The 19,197-nt window shown below is 32.1% G+C and overlaps 2 protein-coding genes across 7 annotated transcripts; both read left to right on the top strand.

The window, feature by feature from the left end:
* The first annotated feature begins 937 nt into the window (after positions 1–937).
* LOC116337333 (voltage-dependent calcium channel type D subunit alpha-1-like) lies at positions 938–7,190 on the top strand. The gene is made up of 3 exons (XM_031761773.1): positions 938–1,137; positions 5,316–5,386; positions 5,463–7,190. The coding sequence occupies exons 1-3, from the start codon at positions 996–998 to the stop codon at positions 5,613–5,615; spliced, it is 366 nt and encodes a 121-aa protein (XP_031617633.1). The 5' UTR covers positions 938–995; the 3' UTR covers positions 5,616–7,190.
* A 734-nt stretch (positions 7,191–7,924) lies between these two features.
* LOC116337332 lies at positions 7,925–18,688 on the top strand. Of its 6 annotated transcripts, XM_031761770.1 has the most exons (10): positions 7,927–8,473; positions 8,548–8,772; positions 9,660–9,815; positions 9,888–10,101; positions 10,181–10,803; positions 11,112–11,390; positions 11,474–13,150; positions 17,804–17,932; positions 18,007–18,348; positions 18,477–18,688. In XM_031761770.1, exons 2-10 carry the CDS (start codon positions 8,590–8,592, stop codon positions 18,663–18,665), a joined length of 3,792 nt encoding a protein of 1,263 aa, XP_031617630.1. In that variant the 5' UTR covers positions 7,927–8,473; positions 8,548–8,589; the 3' UTR covers positions 18,666–18,688. The 6 variants fall into 6 exon arrangements, 4 of the variants coding, with proteins under 4 accessions (XP_031617630.1, XP_031617631.1, XP_031617629.1 ...); XM_031761771.1 differs by having other exon boundaries at positions 7,927–8,772; positions 18,013–18,348; XM_031761769.1 differs by having other exon boundaries at positions 7,927–8,772.
* The last annotated feature ends 509 nt before the right edge of the window (positions 18,689–19,197 follow it).

Raw genomic sequence — 19,197 nt, 5'->3', positions numbered from 1 at the left:
AAAAAAAAAAAAAAAAAAAAAAAAAAAAAACGAAATTTGTTGTTCAGATGAGAGAATTTTTAGTTTTTGAAAAATCACCCCCCCCTGTAAAATGTAGCTCGCACATTACTGATGTATATAGATCATTTATATAAATCTTTGGTAATTCTTTTTCCGTTTGTTCAACTCTGAGAAAATACACATGGCCAAACTCAAAGATTGATCATCAAAGTCATCTATTTCTTCGTTTTAACTATTCGTTCTTTGCTGTTTTTAAGAATATTTAAACTAAAGTTCTATCAAAAACAAAAAAATTTTTTGTATAAAAAAATCTACAGTTAAGGAAATCTTTTATGTCTAAAACTGAATTATATCTATGGTTGGTATAGTTCTTATGAAAAAAATCATGAAATATGAATATAGCCAAAAGTTGATAGACTTCCTTATTAAATTGTTCATGCAGTCTTTCATTAGCAAGCTATTGAAAACATAATCAAAACCATTGAGAACTTTTCACATATGAAATAATTGATTCAATAAGATGAGGTGTAGTGAAATATGGTTTAATCGTAATTTTGCTTTTAAATTTATTCATCGAGTCATAGGTATTGAAATAGAATTTCTGCTAGTAAGACGTTTGATTACCTGGTTAGTTAAAATAATATTTAAAAGTTTAAAATAATTAGTTTGGATTGTTGCGATTGGCGGTGGCAGTTTTAATACGAACACAAATTGAAACAAAGTTCTGATACAAATACCATTTTCGAATTGTTTAGCAAATTGCTTGAATTTAATTGACTAATATTTATAATTTTGAACACATTTCTTTTATATATTTTTTTTTTCTTTTTACACATTGCCTTCATTAACATTATCTTACTGTTTATACGAGCCAATAAATATGTTTTTTTATAAATATTCAAAAACTAATCGTTAGTAAATTTTAATGAAAATATTGAAATATTTTAATATGAAAGTTGGTTTTATGTTTAGCTCCAACCGATCAACAAAATTCAATGTATCAGCCAGTGAGTGACAGCTATGCCAACAGTAACGGTATTCCTGTCGTTCCAGTACCTGTTCCAAGCATGAAGGAATCAGCTGATATAGTGAATTTCCACGCGAATCAACGTTTACGTTTGACTCAATCAACTCCTGGTATGTTGACCCAAAGAACAATTTGTAATTCAAATTCACCCATTACCAGGTAGTTTCAGTCATTTTCACGGTTGCCACAGCGTAACATTCAGGTGTGAATACATGAAAACGAGGAACGACAATCATTAGTATCAATTGGAATGTATATGGATTTTTTTAAAATTAAAATAATATCTCACTTTGAGCTCCTTTCCTTCGTACAACCGTTGTACTGTTCATATGAACGCACAAACAAGGCCATAAAATTTGTGTAACAAGCCTAGCTACGCTAACTAATCGTTATAATATTTGTTTTATCTAATAATTTATGGATTCAATGCTGTTGCTTGTTAATTGACATTGTTTGGTGGTCTTCTCAATGAATCAGGCACTAGTACGCCAAACATCCAACAAAAAATGAATAAACTCTATTGTCAATTGATTCATACCTTTGAGCATAATGCATTTTGCAGCAACAATATCGCGGTGCCAAACATATGTGGAGCAGCAACATCACCCTGAACATTTAATAGCCAATTTTTGTAGGTAACTTTAAGCTTTGACATTAAACGCCCATTCCGAAGTATTTCGTCCATATCCTGATGATTGCCATTGCAAACTCGAAGCTTAATTTCCTTCCGTCCCTTTTGCAAAGCACGTTTGCTTACCATTGCCACAATTATATCTGGTATTCTAGCGATTGAATCCGGTAGTTCAGCAATCGGTTTCGCTTTGCAACCGTAGCACACTTTGAATCGATGCGGTTTTGTGTTCACTGGAAATCGTTCTTGGCAATTCGCGCATGTTTGTGATGTTCCCCATTCATCTTCCATTTTCACCACTGAATGGCCAAGTTTCTTGACTCTCACCAAAAAAAATCGCAATTCTGGACTTTTTTTCCATCTCTTCAAACCAAATGGCCGATTGGGTGGCATCTCTGATGCACCAAATACAATTATTGACGGCTCGTTGTTGATCACTGTCACGGCGATGTTATCATTTAATTGGTTCGACTTCATGTAATGATCAAAATCCAGTCGTGAATATTTACTCGTTGCATATGCTGACATTCCTTTTCGTAGCATTTTGATGCGATACTCAGTGTACCATTGTCATGCTGAATTACGTGGTGTTGGTGGACCGAATGGGTATGTCTTCAGATGATTCTTTTCTTCGATATCAAAACATCCAGCCATATTTTCGCCTCTTTTTCTCTTTGTTTCTGCCGAGTTTCCCAGTAGAATCGCGTGTTTGGTATTGTGATGTTTTCCTTCAAAATCATAAAAACAATTAGTTTCGATTAAAACACATTTCAAGTTAGATTTCAAAATATCTCACCTCAACGACCGGTCCATCAGGTGTTTTTCGGATGTTGCGACGCGTTATAGCCAACCACGTTTTTTCATTCGGATCGATGCGAACGTTTTTTCATTCATTGACGTTGCATTTTTCCGAACAACCACAACGATTCAAACCAATGATCCTTTACAAAAATTTCATGCATTTTTCACGTCGCCATCCAATTGCGACAAGATCATCCAATAAAATGATCTTCATTATCTTGAATAAAACAACTTGAATAAAATCAAAAGTGAGGCCAATGAGACAACTTCCGTCATTTGAAGACTGCACTCAAACAATATTTGAGTCATAACTGCTGCATGCTCGGGTCGAAGTATTGTTTGCAAGCCACATTTTATTGCAACGAAATTATTTTCTCTTTTTTCTTCGTCATCGTTCAACACCGACTCGTTTTTATCTTTTTTTGTTTTCATTCTCGAAGAACTGATACAAATAAACGAAAATAAAAAATAGACACATACTTAGAAAAAAAATGCACCAAATATAGCATAGATCACAATCACAATAAGATATAAACACTTCTATCATAACTCAAATGGAATAGTAATGAAGAACGCATCATAAATATCACATCTTACCTCAACAAAGTGACTCTGTGTTCCAAATCGAATGATGAAATTTATTTCCAATGTGACATCAAATATTTTCCCGATCGAAATGTTGTTGGAATATTCACAGTAAATTTTGTCAACACTCTGTTATTTCGAAATTAAAACAAAAATGAACACAAAATCATCTGTGAATATATCCAATCCAAGCCGAACAATAAATCAATTGCTACAAATACTCACATATGTATAATTCTCAAGAAATCCTATTGAAAACAAAACAAAGTTTTATTGTAAACAAAATCGATTGGTGCGATAGTTGTTTATACTAACAATACTGTCACAAGATGCGAGGACATTTTTAATACATATAAATGAATATCGTTGGATTTGGTTTGACACATATACACTGCGCCAATCGAAAAATGTTGGAAAGATGTCAGTTGCATTTCGAAAATTCAAAATACTAATAATTCCACAAATAAAGAAAAATAAATGCAATAAATGCAAGGGGAAAATCAGTAGTGAAATACTAAATATACTCAGAAGTATTGAAAAGTACCGAAACGTATCAAAACATACCAAAACGTACCAAATAGGTATTCGTTTCAAAAAAATAGTGAATAATTTTTTCGTGTTTTCGACTGTCTTTTTGGTGTTACATTACAAGCTTGTATGAAACTCTCGGAGACTCGGTATAATGCACAAAAAAGTGAAAAAAATGTTTTTCGATATTTTTGTGCACTATACCAAGTCTCCGAGAGTTTCATATAAGGTTGCCATGAAGCAGCAGAAAGACAGTCGAGAATATTGAAGAAAAAATTCGTCTTTTCGACTGTCTTTCTGCTTCTACATGGCAGGCTTATATGAAACTCTCGGAGACTGGGTATAGTGCACAAAAATATCGAAAAAAATATTTCACTTTTTTTGTGCATTATATCGAGTTTAAATTTGTTTTTAAAAAACGACAAAACTTCTTTATCCGCAAAGTCCATCAAATATCAAAGATTTTAAAATAAAACACAATTTGTTTTAAGTATATTGCACCTTTATGACTTTGCCAATTTAATTTCAAGAATTCTATTCAAATAAATAACAATAATTGAAACAATGGTTCGGATGCATTTCGACAATGTGTCATCCTCAGCGAGTACATTCAAACTAAGCAAAAACATTTTTATTAAAGTGTCGTAAGGTAGAGAGTGTTAATTAATTACAACAAATACTATAATGCTATTTGAAAAAACGTTCGACTGATTTAAATAACGGTGATCTGATCGGAGCGTCCATCGTGTTCATTGACACGCTACGGTTCAAGTACATATAGATGCTCTCGTAAGCATCAAGTTTGTATGCATCGTTTACTTGTTTTTTCAATTTGACGTTGTTTATGTACTCGCTGAGGATGACACATTGTCGAAATGCATCCGAACCATTGTTTCAATTATTGTTATTTATTTGAATAGAATTCTTGAAATTAAATTGGCAAAGTCATAAAGGTGCAATATACTTAAAACAAATTGTGTTTTATTTTAAAATCTTTGATTATATCGAGTCTCCGAGAGTTTCATACAAGCTTGCCACGTAACACACCAAAAAGACAGTCGAAAACACGAAAAAATTATTCACTATTTTTTCGAAACGAATACCTATTTGGTACGTTTTGGTATGTTTTGATACGTTTCGGTACGTTTCGGTACTTTTCAATACTTCTGAGTAAGTATTTCAGTACCGATTTTCCCCTTGAATAAATGACGTCGGCAGAGTTTTAAATTAAATTAGTTACTTAAACAAGTGGATCCATCCCATTGGTATTCGTGGAAACTATGCATATAATCTCCATTCCATTTGATACGAAAATGACCACCAGAATGGGCCAAAACGTTACATTTTTCAACATTAAAATCTACTAAAAACATTACAAATTTGTTTGTACTATATTTGATTTCTTTTAATATCGATTTATTGGAAATTGAATGTAACAACGTTATCGAAAGAACGAATCAAGCGTATAAATCAGATATCTCTTTAGTCGATAGCAAATATTCCGGAAAATGATGAAAGTGTCTCCGGATCTTCGTTTGGATTAAAAGATCATAACAGAATTTGCGAAGCTGTCGGCTGAAGAAATATCTGATTTATACGCTTACTTGATTCGTTGTTTCGATAAAGTTATTACATTCAATTCCCAATAAATCGATATTAAAAATTAAATACATTTGAAGGTTGTTACATTTAATTTGTAATAAATCGATATAATAAAAAATACATTTGAATTAATACATTTAGGCAGCCCACAAGAGCATGGACGACCGACTTCATTCGATGTGATTGGTTCAGCTGAGAGTCTTGTTGGACGAGTATGAAAATAATTCAATTACTATATTTCTCTTATACACAAATATTTCTGTTTTACTTTGATTTATCATTGAGCAGGTTCTTGTTGAACAGGGACTTGGAAAATTTTGTGATCCCGATTTTATTCGATATACATCGCGTGAAATGCAAGAAGCTTTAAATATGACCAGTGAAGAAATGGATATGGCTGCACATCAGCTCATACTTCAAAATCACTTGGCAAATTCCTAAATTGCCTAGAATCATTGTTCCGCTTTAGATTGATATATAAACTATTTGGTAGGATGAAAAATATAAATATTTTTAAACACCATAAATTTAATACTGATACACAAAAATTGTTTCAAATATAAGTGCAACAAAAGAGATGAAATTTAAAAACTTAAAAAAATATATAAATATTTTACTCTTATTGGAAATAATTTTATGTTGCACTTTTATTTGTAAAAATTTTAAAGATAGTTTTTCATCCCACCGACTTACTTATTAGAAAAGAGTGTCATAAGAATAATACTAATATGTGTGTTGTAAATATTTGGCCCAACCAGTCACTGCTATTTTTCTGTTCGATCAGTTTTCGACTTTTTGCTAATTCAAACTCAGAATAAACAGAACTCTTATCACCATATTTTTTTCCTATTTATAAATAATTTTCCAAATACTCTTCATTTTACGTGTTTAGTATTAATTGAATAATGTATATTTTAATTAATTTCAAAATGGGAAGTTGTACAGAAGAGATTATTGATTTATGTCAAAATCATAAATTCTAATAATAAACTCTCTTAACTTCAAAAAATAATAATTTCTTCGACACAGATAACAACAAAGTAAAATAAAAACAAATAAATCAAACTTATTCATAGTCTTTTAAAATAGCATTTTAAAATTATTGACGCATGCTGCTCATTAACATCATAAATAGGATACTCGTAGAATCCATATTTTCTATTTATCCGTTAATTATTTAAAAAAAACCTAACTTTAAAAAAAAAACAAATATAATGCAATCAAAAACGAGGTCAAATAATATATTTTAAACGAAATAATATTAAATATTGATCGATAGCCTCAATAATAAAAGACCATTACAATAAAATAATTAACATTAAAGGAAATGGATAAAACCGTTTACCTTGAGAGCATCACTCATGAGAGTTGCAAAAATAAAAAGAATGAAAATCACATCACAGTATAAGAGATTTAGTTATTTGAGAAGAACATATATATGTTGATGTCATAATTATCATTGCTTTTTTTATTTAGAGTTTTTAGATATGCATTGCATATTATGCAAGCGCAAATAAATTTGTTTTGAGATTTATATTATTTTCCAACGATGCATCATTGCCTAGATATATGCTTTGCATAAAAAAGCATATACATATCTGTCTGTATACGGTCACACAGAGCTGATGCTTTGTGGCTTACGTAGACTTCAGCGTGTAAAGGAACAGAGTGACGGTGCTGTGTTGTGTATAACGTATATCGTGCGTGTGTATTCAATATGTTATACGCCACACACAACACAGCTCCGTCGCTCTGTTCCTTTATACGTTGCAGTATGCGGATATTTTTATGCTGCCTATTTTTATGCAAAGCATATATCTAGGCAAAGATGAATCATTGTTATTTGCTGTAAATAATTGAAAGAATTTAATGTGAATGTATATACAAAAGATTGTGTTTTTAAAACGAATATACAGAGGAAAAACGTACCACGATAGATTATTGACCAATATAAGTAACAAATAAAACACATTTGATATAATATATATTACTCATATTTAGAAATTATAATCAAAATTTGACCTAAAATAAATTCAAAATAATTATTTTCTTTTCAATTCAAGGTGAAATACAAAAAAATAATGAGATATACACGACATCTTTTTTATATTTATAAATGTATTCGTTATTATATCTGAATTTATCATTATTAACAACAAATGATTTTCACATTGGCAAAAACAAATTAATTCCTCACAAATACAGAAATTTTTAGAACAAATTTCAAATACATTTAGTTTCAGTTGAGCATTTTTTTATGGGATTTTTTTTGCGATTCCCAAAGGTAAGTTTAAAATATATAGTGAATAGAACAAGCTATAGCATAGCATAATTCATCAGCATATCCAAATTATGGACATCTTTGTGAAAATTTATATGAGGGATATTATTTTAAAAACAAAATAACTCCATTTTTGCGAGCATATAAATCATCTTGTATAAAACAACACAGAGGAAATCCCTTCTAAAACCGTCAAATCATTTTCTCTGAACAATATTGATATGTAAAACTCTGTTGGTTTGCTGGCAACACTGCGAACTTGATATCAGAGCAAAACAAGTAAACATTTCGTTTACGAAATACAATAGCAATGAAGTTGTGTATGTGTATATGTGAAGCATTCTCTCAACTGCCAAGAAGTATATTGAATTCATCTGTATTGTACTGTGTTATAGCACATTCTATACATAGAATATCAACACGCGAGAATGTTTGAATGTCTGACGTTGTATGCAGTTGTCAAAATGCTTACACATACAGTAGTAGTACATTTCACACAGCAGCTCCTGTGGCTCAATCATCCTCCATGTTTATTCTCTCGTAATACGAACGGATTTTAATATGGCGATAAGTAAATGCACAAATAAATTTTCAGTTTTGATGGGCCACAATATCAATAGTCAAGTTTTATCAATAAAACAAATTTATGGAGATTGAATTGTGTACCAGCTATCCAATTCAAAGGTGTTTTTGTGGATTGTAAGAAAGACACGAAAGAAACAGATATATGAGACAAAAACGAGAAGGAAACAGATGTATGTGAGAGAATAGAAAAATATTAAAAACAAAAACAAGTGTACAAACAACAAAGCTTCGGCATAAATTAAAGAAAACAAAATTTTAAGCTGAAATTATTGCAAAATGAGTGACAAACGCAGTGTTAAATATATTAAATGAATATATAATATTTATATATTATTATTATTACAAGTTATTTATACAATCAGAGAGTATTTTCGTAAATAATTGTGACAGCACATGAAATATTCACAAAAATAAATACTGATGATAGCATAGGGTCAGTATTCGAATTTCTCACAAATGACAATCAGATAATTCCAAAAATATATAATACGCAAAATACCACAATAGAACAACTAATATTTGATGTGACTAAGAGCATTTTCCATAAGAATGCATCGAAAAAATTTCGACACAAAGCAACCAGATGAAGCGAGACTCGCGCTGACCGAGCCATCAATCGTTGCCTCCTTATCAACATCAACATTATCATCAAATGCTAAAGCGACGGCTGACTTGTGTACTGAAAAGAAGCAATTAAATGACGATTCAAAAACTATTGTTGCAAATATTAAGGTATTAAATTGTGATCTTTAAATCACAAAAAAAAAATGCATGTCTACCACTTTGATAATAATATGGATAACTAACTTTGAAATTTCTTCAATCTATGTAAATGCGTATAAAATATTTCTCAATCGAGACATCTGTAAAAACAAATTTTACGTCCTATTTACTGACCTAGGTGGTCCATTTAATGGTTCGATTTGCAATAACAGAAATCGCACATTAATTTTACTGAAAATATAATGAAATCACGTCTTAATGTCATCATGAACTGATCCATAATCACGTAAAAAGACAATTGGAGACTATTTGTATTATTTTGTTTTAGGACATCTTTATACAATCAATTCACTTTAAAATCCCCCTTTTGATAATGATTAACGTCTTCCATTAAAATGTAGTTTCAATTCACTGTTGTTGAAGTGTCGGTTATTTTTTTTAGATTTGACCAATATTCTAACAACTTTTATGTGCAGTGCAAGTACGCAATCAGTTATATCAGCCCTTGACCTCTTTTCATAATATCACGCGTTAATTGAAATTATACAATGATTATTCAACCAAAAAAAAACCATCTGGTTGAATGCAGGTATATGGCTGGTTTCGAACGCATTCTTAAATCAAAATATTTGATATCCAGTACAAAAGTCACATTGAAGTAAACGTGTGAGTTTTTATAATGATGACTTCAAATTGATGTAGATTTCAAAACCTCAGTAGCGAAATTATCTCTATTTGATATATTCAACTAAAATTAACAAAGAATTGAAGTAACGCCTTCGATGATTTTGTTTAGCTAACGTCTAAAGTCGTTCTACCTATATCAATTACATTTCGTTACATTTTATCTTTAATCATTCTTAACTAATTGAACATTCACTATATTCTTGTTTTAGAATATTCTGACACAACTACCGAATCTAACGGATAATCGAATAGGATTGCTTACAGCGGCATGGCTTAATCTTCAAAATTTGATTCAAAATAAAAACGAAGATTTTAAAAACTGTATGCAGTGGATAATCAAATACACCTTGGATTCAATGCTAACGGTATTGAACCCTTATTAACATTTGATTCTCAAAAAATCAAGTTACAAACTCAATTGCCAAATTTAATTTTAGGAGCTTACAAAATCAGATGCCGGAGACTTAGAAGAATTAAAGATTAGAATAAATGAATGTGCATCATTGGTTCAAGAAGAAGCGAATTTTTGGTATCGGTGCAAATATATTCTAGAAAATATAGATGCACCATGGTCTCATCCAACATTACAGTTAATATTCAATGATGGCAAAAATTCTCCAACAATCATATCAAAAGAGCAACTTGAAAAAGGTAAGAATCACGTTTTTAAAATATGATTTATATTAATAAAATTATTTTTGATTTTATCTCTCTCTCTATCTCTCTTCAGAAATTGAATATTTTACGATCGAACGAGGTTGCATGATTGATATGCGAGTGAAAAAGTTGATCGCGTCCAAATGTGATAGATTCGCAATGAATTTTGTAACGGAAGCTTTACGTGCTATTCAAACATGTACTGATGACCATATGCTGCGGCGTGTTGTTTCATTGGGCCAAAATCAGAGTCTCCTTGAAATTTACTTCTCATTTCTCTATAAATTTAAGGAGTCATCGCGTCTTAAAGTCGAATTGGAAGCTATGCACCTGGACTCAGCAAAAGAGTTTATTTTAAATTGTTTTGCAACTATTGATTTTTATGAGGCTACCAATCAAAGACTGCGATCAACAATACACGCTTCAAACGCTATGAAAAAGGCTCATCCGGCGGCAGCACGTTTGCATAAGTATCATGTTTCGGTGAGCCAATATGCATTGCAGCTTATTTTGGTACGACTATTAGCTGGGGAATATGGCAACGATGGTGTGGAGGCAACATTTAGAGACTTACTAACTGAATGGATCCGAAGAAACAGAGAACAGGAAAACTTCGATAAACTCTTCCACAAATTAATTCAAACTGCGTCATCAAATTCTCGAATTTACGAATGTTGTGAGATTCTCTATGATTTGGTAAGAATACTGAACAAATTTCCAAATTAAAAAATGCCAGATTATTACAAAGTTAACAATCAAACTAAAAAGTTGGTAAAAAATTGAGTCTTATGTCAAATTTAAATATGCATATTAATGTGAGTAAAAGATAGAAAACCGTATAGACTTCACCAATATCTTTTTTAAAACTCGATAAACAATCAGTAGTACTTGGTATACCACAATATTAACTTTACACTCTCTTCATTATATGTGAAAGTTTAAATTTTTTAGGGTTTTGTAAGTAATTAAATTTTATTGTTGATTTTCTATTTATTTAATTTCAGTATCCAAATGATTGTGAGACAGCATTACGGATATTTTGTTCAGAATTAACAAAAGAAATCAATATATTGGAACACAAAAAATATGATGAAACGGTCAATGCTTCAGTTATTTTAAGTTTAGAAAAGCAAACTTCTTCGCGCTACCTTACCTTGGGTAAAATTCTTCATGCTCATAAAAAATTAGAGAAAGAATGTGTACTAACAGCATTCTCAATGAACCCAACACACGAATGCTTTCAACTGGTATGCAGTTTGGCAACCGAAAATCTAGCACCACAGGTATAAAATTACTATTCCATTAATGAAGAAATGTTATCCATTTTTTCGATTATTTTCATTTGTTTCTACGTGATTAACCCTAGGTAACACCACATTTGGAAACAATAGATGCATTGCCAACGATAATATGCACCGATATGCTGTTAAATTCAAAAGAATATGATGCTTTAAGGGCGCCAAATCGTTTATTGGACTCATTAACATCCATTTCCGAAGAAGTTCGGTCGGATTTGGTGTGTTTGTTAACAGTGCCACGAATTAAAAATCTCAATTGGCTCGTTCCATGGCCAGAACTTAAGCAGGCATGCGAAGAGCTATTATTTACCGAAAGAAAGAGACAAATAGTTGAGAAAACGACGGCCGGTGCAAATGATAATCTAAAATATATCAATGATAATCTGAATTATGATGATTTCAAGAATTTTGCACCGCATGAATATCCAGGTATTGAGAAAGGATACGAGATTTATGTTGCCAACAGTGATAGCGATGAATCGCCTGTACTTGGAACTGGAGACAGTGATAGTGATGGTACTGATACTGCTCCAGAATCAAAGCAATTTATTGTTAAAGAAGAAAAACGTTTGCGAGACCGCAAACGACGTTTGATTCGCCGAAGCCAAAAATTATTGGAAATGAGTGAAAATAATATGCAACCTGAAAAGATGTCAAAAGAATTGGATCAGAAGAAAAAGAAACCAAGACGTCTGAAACAAATGACCAGTGATAGCTTGAAACCTGGAAAATCAAATCGAAAAACTCAATCAAAACAGCAGTTGTATACTGAATATAATAATATCCAAAAGGATACAACGTCAAATTTTGGAAATATAAACAATAAAGTAGAATCGAGTTTGGATATAAAAACTGAACCATTGGATGATCATTTGGAGATTCAACATGATGGTGATGTATCTGAGACTTTTGTCGATCGTTCAAATATTCCACATTTAAAAAGTGAAAATTGTACAATCAACAACAGTTTTTTTGAAATCACACAAAATCAATATGACGACCACGTCCAACAAAGCCAAAGGAACGGTACTTTCGCAAAAAATGATATAATGCCACTGAGCAATTTTTCAGAGCTCACTTGTCTCCCTCAACAATTTGAACAATCAGATAATGAAAGTACAACAATTTGCTACAATACAGAGCTAGTCAATAGTATAATTTTTGATGAGTCAAAAAACGAATCACCCGAACAGCCGTTTTCCAAAATTTGTGATGAAGATTTTGATGAAGATGACAAAGCCAACATACATTTTCAACACATCGTTATGAACAAAATACTTGGACTGAATGAAAAACAAGTTTCACATTTTACTAATGACGATACAGTAAATAATATTGAATTGAATCAGGAAACGAAGTCAAAATCACCAGTGATAAACGAACTTTGCCCATTGAAACCGTCTGTTGAAATTGAAAATATTGCATTGCAAAATAGTAGCAGCAAAACTTTGTGTGATGTGCCATATACATCGAATATTACGATTTCAAACCCAAATGTGCAGAGTTCGAAACCAAAGAAGAATCCGTTATTGGCATTCCGGAGACCAAAGAAAATCCCCAACAAATCAAATGACATGTTTGCTAAAGAATTAAATGAATACACAAATACAATAACTGAAAGTTTACCAAATTCATTCAACCTAGAAGACAACAGTCAAAATAACATGACAGAAAATATGGATCACAATCAAGAGAATAATATTCTTACATGCGTGACTGATCAAAAAGTTGTATCTAAATACCAGGTATGTCATAGTTGCACACAACAAAAATAAAAGTGGTAGATTCTCTACACTGTAAAACTGAAGGGATTAGAAATTAATCTTTTTGGATTTTTTAAATAATGTGCGCAATTTTGCGTTCTCGATTCTGATCTTTTTGAAAGGAGCGAGTACGACGTTTCCCCCTTTGCTAAGCGAAATAAATCCGATATACGGCGCTGATTTAAATGTCACTCTATGTCATTCCACAATGATACATTTTTTGGCTTGACAATATATAAGCTCTTCATTCAACATGCATAATTTTTGAACGGTCGAGTAAAAAAAAGAAATATATCATAAAATATTCTTTTTACGTTTATCATAAAAATTCTCTATATTTTAAATATATTTGTTTAAAAATAACAATAATTTCAATTTTTTTCATAGATTGAACAAGAATCTAATGTAAAAAGTAATACCAATGCGACACCTACCGTTAAAATAGAAAAGGAAACTTATTTGGAATTGTAACATTTTGGTCCGCCATAACAGCATCTTCGTTTTGCTTCTCTGTGATTGGTCAAGTAAAACGAAGATGCTGTCATGGCGGACCAAAATGCTGCAATGGAGACCAACTAAGTTTCTTTTTGCATTTTTACGGTAGGTGTCGCATTGTCATTACTATTTACATTGGATTCTTATTTAATCGATGAAACATTTTTTGTTGAAATTATTGTAATTTATAAACAAATTAATTTTTTTATAAAAAAAAAAATTAATAAATTTTTTAATGAAAAATGTTAGAAAAATATTTTATGACATGTTTTTTTTTCAACGATTCAATAATTATGAATGTGTATGCATTTTAAATGAAGAGCTTATATATTGTCAAGCCAAAAAAGTATTATTGTGAAATGACAGAGTGACATTTACATCAGCGCCGTATATCGAATTAATTTCGCTTGGCATAGGGGGAAATATTTTGACAGATAGTACTCGATCCTTTTCTGAAACTAATACTTTTTTGTTCCGGAACTTTTCGATATGGCCGCCATGTATGCCGTGGCCGGCCTCCAAAAGTCACTTTTTGACTTTTTTCCCTACGGACACCGAGGCACATCCACTTGACACACGCCGGACATATGCATATCGTTGGAAAGGTCTTGAAGTGAGCTATCGAATGGTGCCGTTTGCGGTCCAAAAATTTCAATGTGGGATGGCCAAATTGGCCAAAAACCAAAAAGTTACCGTTCGGCCGGACACATGACGTCCATTACCTCGAAAACAAGGTCAACGATTTTTTTGAAAATTTCACCGATTTTGGGTCCAAGTCTAAGCTATAATAAGCTGCATAGCTCATATCCCAGAAAATTCTTGTTCTGAAGATATGACCTTTGGTATTGCAAATATGGCCAAAAATGGCAAAAATGACAAAAAATGTTATTTTTAACATTTGAAGTATTTTAACTTAAAATTTTTAAGGGCCAAAATGTACTCCAATGACTCTGTAAATATGCTCTGTGACTAGCCAAACAAAATTGAACAAAATATCGACCGTTTGGATGGCTATTCCACCAAAAATCGGCCAAATGTACCAAAATTCGAATTTTCACAAAAATGTCTAGATCTATGAAATATGAAATTTTAACAACTACAATAACTACATGTTTGATAGTCTCCTCGCATAACACCTATCTATCGAGGTGAAGAACGAGTGACGAAACCAAAATTTGAAACACAAAATTTCTGATATCAATTTTGTGACGAAAATAGTTGGTAGAGTTCATTGACACTCGGAACGACCTGAACTGCTTTAACATCCAAATATTACCAGAATCTGTCCACCATATATTAAGCACTATGGATAACATATCACCAATTTTTCTCCGTGAATGTGCAGAGGTTCTGGCATATCCATTGAGCTTGATCTTCAATCAATCCATCAAATCAGGATGTTACCCCGATATTTTCAAGGTTGGTCGCATCACACCAATATTTAAATCCGGTAAGAAATCGGATATTTCCAATTATAGAGGCGTCACAATCATGTACAACCTTGCCAAAGTTTTTGAAAAAGCCGTCTATCATCATCTAAAATTGACCATTATGCATAAATTGTCGAAACAACAACATGGATTCATGTCAAAAAGATGCATTGAGACAAATTTAATGGAGTTCACTAGCTTCGCGCATGAAGCATTTGAGCGCAAATCTCAAATTGACGTCTTTTATGTTGACATCAAGAAGGCTTTCGATTCCATTAGTCGACCTTTACTAATTCGCAAATTGGCCAAATTTTCAATAAGTAACGAGACGTTAAACTGGCTGAATTCATATACAGGGGGTAGAAAACAGTTCGTCAAAATTGGAGCGTCATATTCAGAACCATTCACAGCCCATTCAGCGGTAGGTCAGGGCACTATTTGTGGCCCACTACTTTTCTTGGCGTTCTTTGATGATTCCGATTGTCATAATCAGCATACCCGCTACTTCAACTTCGCTGATGATAAGAAAATTGCCGTTGAAATTAGATCCGAAGATGATGTCAAAAAGCTCCAAAGGGCGATTGACGATTTCGTCGAATGGTGTCATATAAATAGACTCGATTTACATATTGGAAAATGTAAAATAATGTCATTTTATCATGGAAATTCATTCATTCAAAACAACTACAATATTGATGGTATTCCAATTGAACGAGTCAATGAAATCAGAGATCTGGGCGTTCTTATGGATCGGAAACTTAATTTCTCCACCCATATGGAATTTGTGAGAAAAAAGGCCGACACAATGTGGACATTTGTTAAAAGAGAATGCTACAGATCTTTCAACGTGGACATTGCGAAAATACTATATGGATCTCTTGTAAGATCTCACCTGGAATTTGCCAGTGTGATCTGGTCACCTCATCAATTAGACTACAAAAATCATGTTGAAAGTACTCAGAAAAATTCCGTGATATATCTTCGGGGCGACTACATTAATCGACGGGAAAACGGCTTCATATTATCATCGTATGCTACAAGATGCACTGAAATGAATATCGACACTCTAGCGAGAAGAAGAGTCAACGCCATGGTACTGTTTATGAAAAAGATCATATCCGGAAAGTTCGAGTCTCCAGATCTTGAGCAGAAATTAAAGTTGAACTTGGGCATACGAACATTAAGAAATCCCGAATTCATTAAAATCAATTTCTCCAGAACGAATTACGGTCTTAATTCACCATGGAACTCGGCTTGCAGAGCTTTCAATTTTGCCGCACTTCACATAGATCCCACTCTACCATTCGATGAATTTAAACATGCTCTACACAAAAAAAATTTTCGTCTTTTCGACCGTCTTTGTGCTGCTATATGGCAAGCTTATATGAAACTCTCGGAGACTCGGTATAGTGCACAAAAATATCGAAAACATTTTTTTCACTTTTTTCTTGCATTATACCCAGTCTGAGAGAGTTTCATATAAGCTAGTTATGTAGCAGCACAAAGACGGTCGAAAAAACGAAAAAAAAAATTCAATATTTTCGACTGACTTTCTGCAGTTACATGGCAACCTTATATGAAACTCTCGGAGACTGGGTATAATGCACAAAAAAAGTGAATTTTTTTTTTTCTTACGGGAGTCAATTTTGCTTATTTTCACAATTTCCCATCGGAAAAGCGGGAAAAATCGATTTAAGGTTTTTCCAATTTACATTTAGTATCACAATATTTGTTTATTTTGAGAAAATAAATTTTCATAAATTACGAACGAACGAACGTGATCGTTGTTCGTTGTTCGTACGAACAACGAACGAACAATCCGAACATTTCAGTTTCTACGAACGAACGAACGAACTCAATACAATTCTACGAACGAACGAACGAACAAAAAGACCAAAAAAATATTCTACGAACGAACGAACGAACGTTCGTGGACAGCTATGTTCGGAACGTTGCTTTATTCATCAGTATGAACTCAAAATAAAAAGGAGAGAATTTCTGCAACGTTTTGAATACACAATGTATCTTAAGTTTATATTCCCAGTTCACAGAAAATATATCTACCAACTATTTTCGTCACAAAATTGATATCAGAAATTTTGTGTTTCAAATTTTGGTTTCGTCACTCGTTCTTCACCTCGATAGAGGTTTTTAATTTGATACATATACACAAGCATCACAACAGAGTAAAATATGCTGACCAAATAGTGAAAACCCCAATACATGCGTGCAATCACCCGCTTCGTCGCTGTGATGTACACCTTAAGCGTACATGTGATGATTGCGCATTTATTGTTTCATTCACGCAACCGCTGCTCTGCTTTGAACTGTATGTTTCGCACCGTGAAATCGATGATAACCAATAAATCGAATTCAAACAAATAATTTGTTACACATTATTTTAAGTATTGTTTTAATATTCCAATTGGGCATTTTTTCTATATATTTGGGATTAGAATTTAATCCTTTTGGATTTTTTATTTAAAAAAAATCCAAAAAGATTTATTTCTAATCCCTTTAGTTTTACAGTGTATGGTATGTGGTAGGCACAGAGTTTACTACATAATAAATAAAATTTACCACAATGTTTTACATGTATACACATATTAGGTAGACTTTACTATAAAGAATCTACCACATTTTATGTGTGTGTGTTTTGGTTATTTAAGTATATGAAATAAAAGCACATCAATTGAATTTTCATGTGTAGTTCAACAAACAAATTGATGAAGATCTTCAAAATACAGAAATGGATACATCTTCTTCGATTGTCATATTGACCAAACATTGTACAGTTCGTTTGAATCGAATTCCCAATTTAGATAGAATGGATAGTTCTGTGAGTTTTGTGTGCTTTTAATGATTTATTAACTTCATAATAGCAAACAATTTATGTATCATTTTATGATTCAGAAACAGATTCATTTGGCTCCTTTGGATTCATCATCAAATAAGAGCGACGATTTCAATGTCAAATTTAACTATGATCAACTAACGAATGGAAAATCTTCCTCTGATAACACATCACAAAGAAGTCAAAATTCGAACGAAGTGAAAATTCCAGCTGAAGAAGATGAAGATGAGGATCGTAAAACCAATCTTCTATTACCATACAGTTCAATAAACAGTAGTCACAATAATTATGGCAATGATGATGATGACGATTGCAATAGTAGTGAAGATACAAAAACTAATTGCCCAGGCGAACATGTCAGCCTTAAAACGGAACAAAATAGCGGTGAAAAACAGCAGCAGGTGTGTTTTCATTGTCATCGCTTAAATTAAATTACACTACTTTATTTGAAATGAAAAGGAGATATCTATATAGGTCATGCTTGGGATACATTGCATTTTCCAAATTTTATTTTTTTTTTTGCTTGCAGCAAAAACAACAACAACAAAAACAGCAGCAAAAACAACAACAACAGCAGCATCACTGTACGGAATCGAATAAACATGAATACAAAATGCTTCAACACATGTCATCCGAAAAGCAGCTTTGTTCGAAACAAACTTTTCTTATGCAAAATCGCAACTCAGATAATATGGTAAAACATTTAAAATGCAGATAGAGAAAAAAATCAAACATTTCCTATATTTTTTTATTTTTATTGTTTTGATTTTTTTTTTGCTGTGTGAAAGAATTTGAACGATTTTTTATTGAAAAAATGAAATCGATTTATTTGTATTGATTAAAAAACAAGTTCTGAATGAATATTATTACGTTTCTTTTTGTTATGTTTTTTATTTAAATTTTTATACATACTATGCCAGCCTACGGATAAGTACCCGTATTTTGGTTCAATGCCTCATATTCAAAGCAACTAACACATTTCCATAAATTAATTCCTAAATTAAGTGTTGATTGAATATTTTTGATTGAGAGCTGCTAATATGGTTGAAGATTTCCATGGAGTGGCAGAGATACAATGTTGATATTGTGAACTGTTCAGTGTTCACTGAACAGGTCTCCTATGGTTAAATTGCCTACAAAGACTAACGACAAATGATTAGACCAAGAGCCACTCCAACAAGTAACTTTTTTTTTTTTTGCTTCATGTAAGAAAACTATATTGAACCATGCAGCTAGACATACACTAAACA

The sequence above is a fragment of the Contarinia nasturtii genome, unplaced genomic scaffold (assembly GCF_009176525.2).
Source record: "Contarinia nasturtii isolate CC-2019 unplaced genomic scaffold, AAFC_CNas_1.1 Cnas_scaffold_273, whole genome shotgun sequence".
NCBI classification, from domain to species: Eukaryota; Metazoa; Arthropoda; class Insecta; order Diptera; family Cecidomyiidae; genus Contarinia; species Contarinia nasturtii.
This window is presented reverse-complemented; position numbering and strand designations above follow the sequence as displayed.

Excerpts from the sequence above, each read along its gene's own strand:
- LOC116337333 (XM_031761773.1), top strand. The coding sequence starts at position 996 with ATGTATCAGCCAGTGAGTGACAGCTATGCCAACAGTAACGGTATTCCT. Across the intron at positions 1,138-5,315 it reads TTTGACTCAATCAACTCCTG|GCAGCCCACAAGAGCATGGA; the intron begins GTATGTTGACCC and ends TAATACATTTAG. Across the intron at positions 5,387-5,462 it reads CTGAGAGTCTTGTTGGACGA|GTTCTTGTTGAACAGGGACT; the intron begins GTATGAAAATAA and ends ATCATTGAGCAG.
- LOC116337332 (XM_031761770.1), top strand. The coding sequence starts at position 8,590 with ATGCATCGAAAAAATTTCGACACAAAGCAACCAGATGAAGCGAGACTC. Across the intron at positions 8,773-9,659 it reads CTATTGTTGCAAATATTAAG|AATATTCTGACACAACTACC; the intron begins GTATTAAATTGT and ends TTCTTGTTTTAG. Across the intron at positions 10,804-11,111 it reads GTGAGATTCTCTATGATTTG|TATCCAAATGATTGTGAGAC; the intron begins GTAAGAATACTG and ends ATTTAATTTCAG.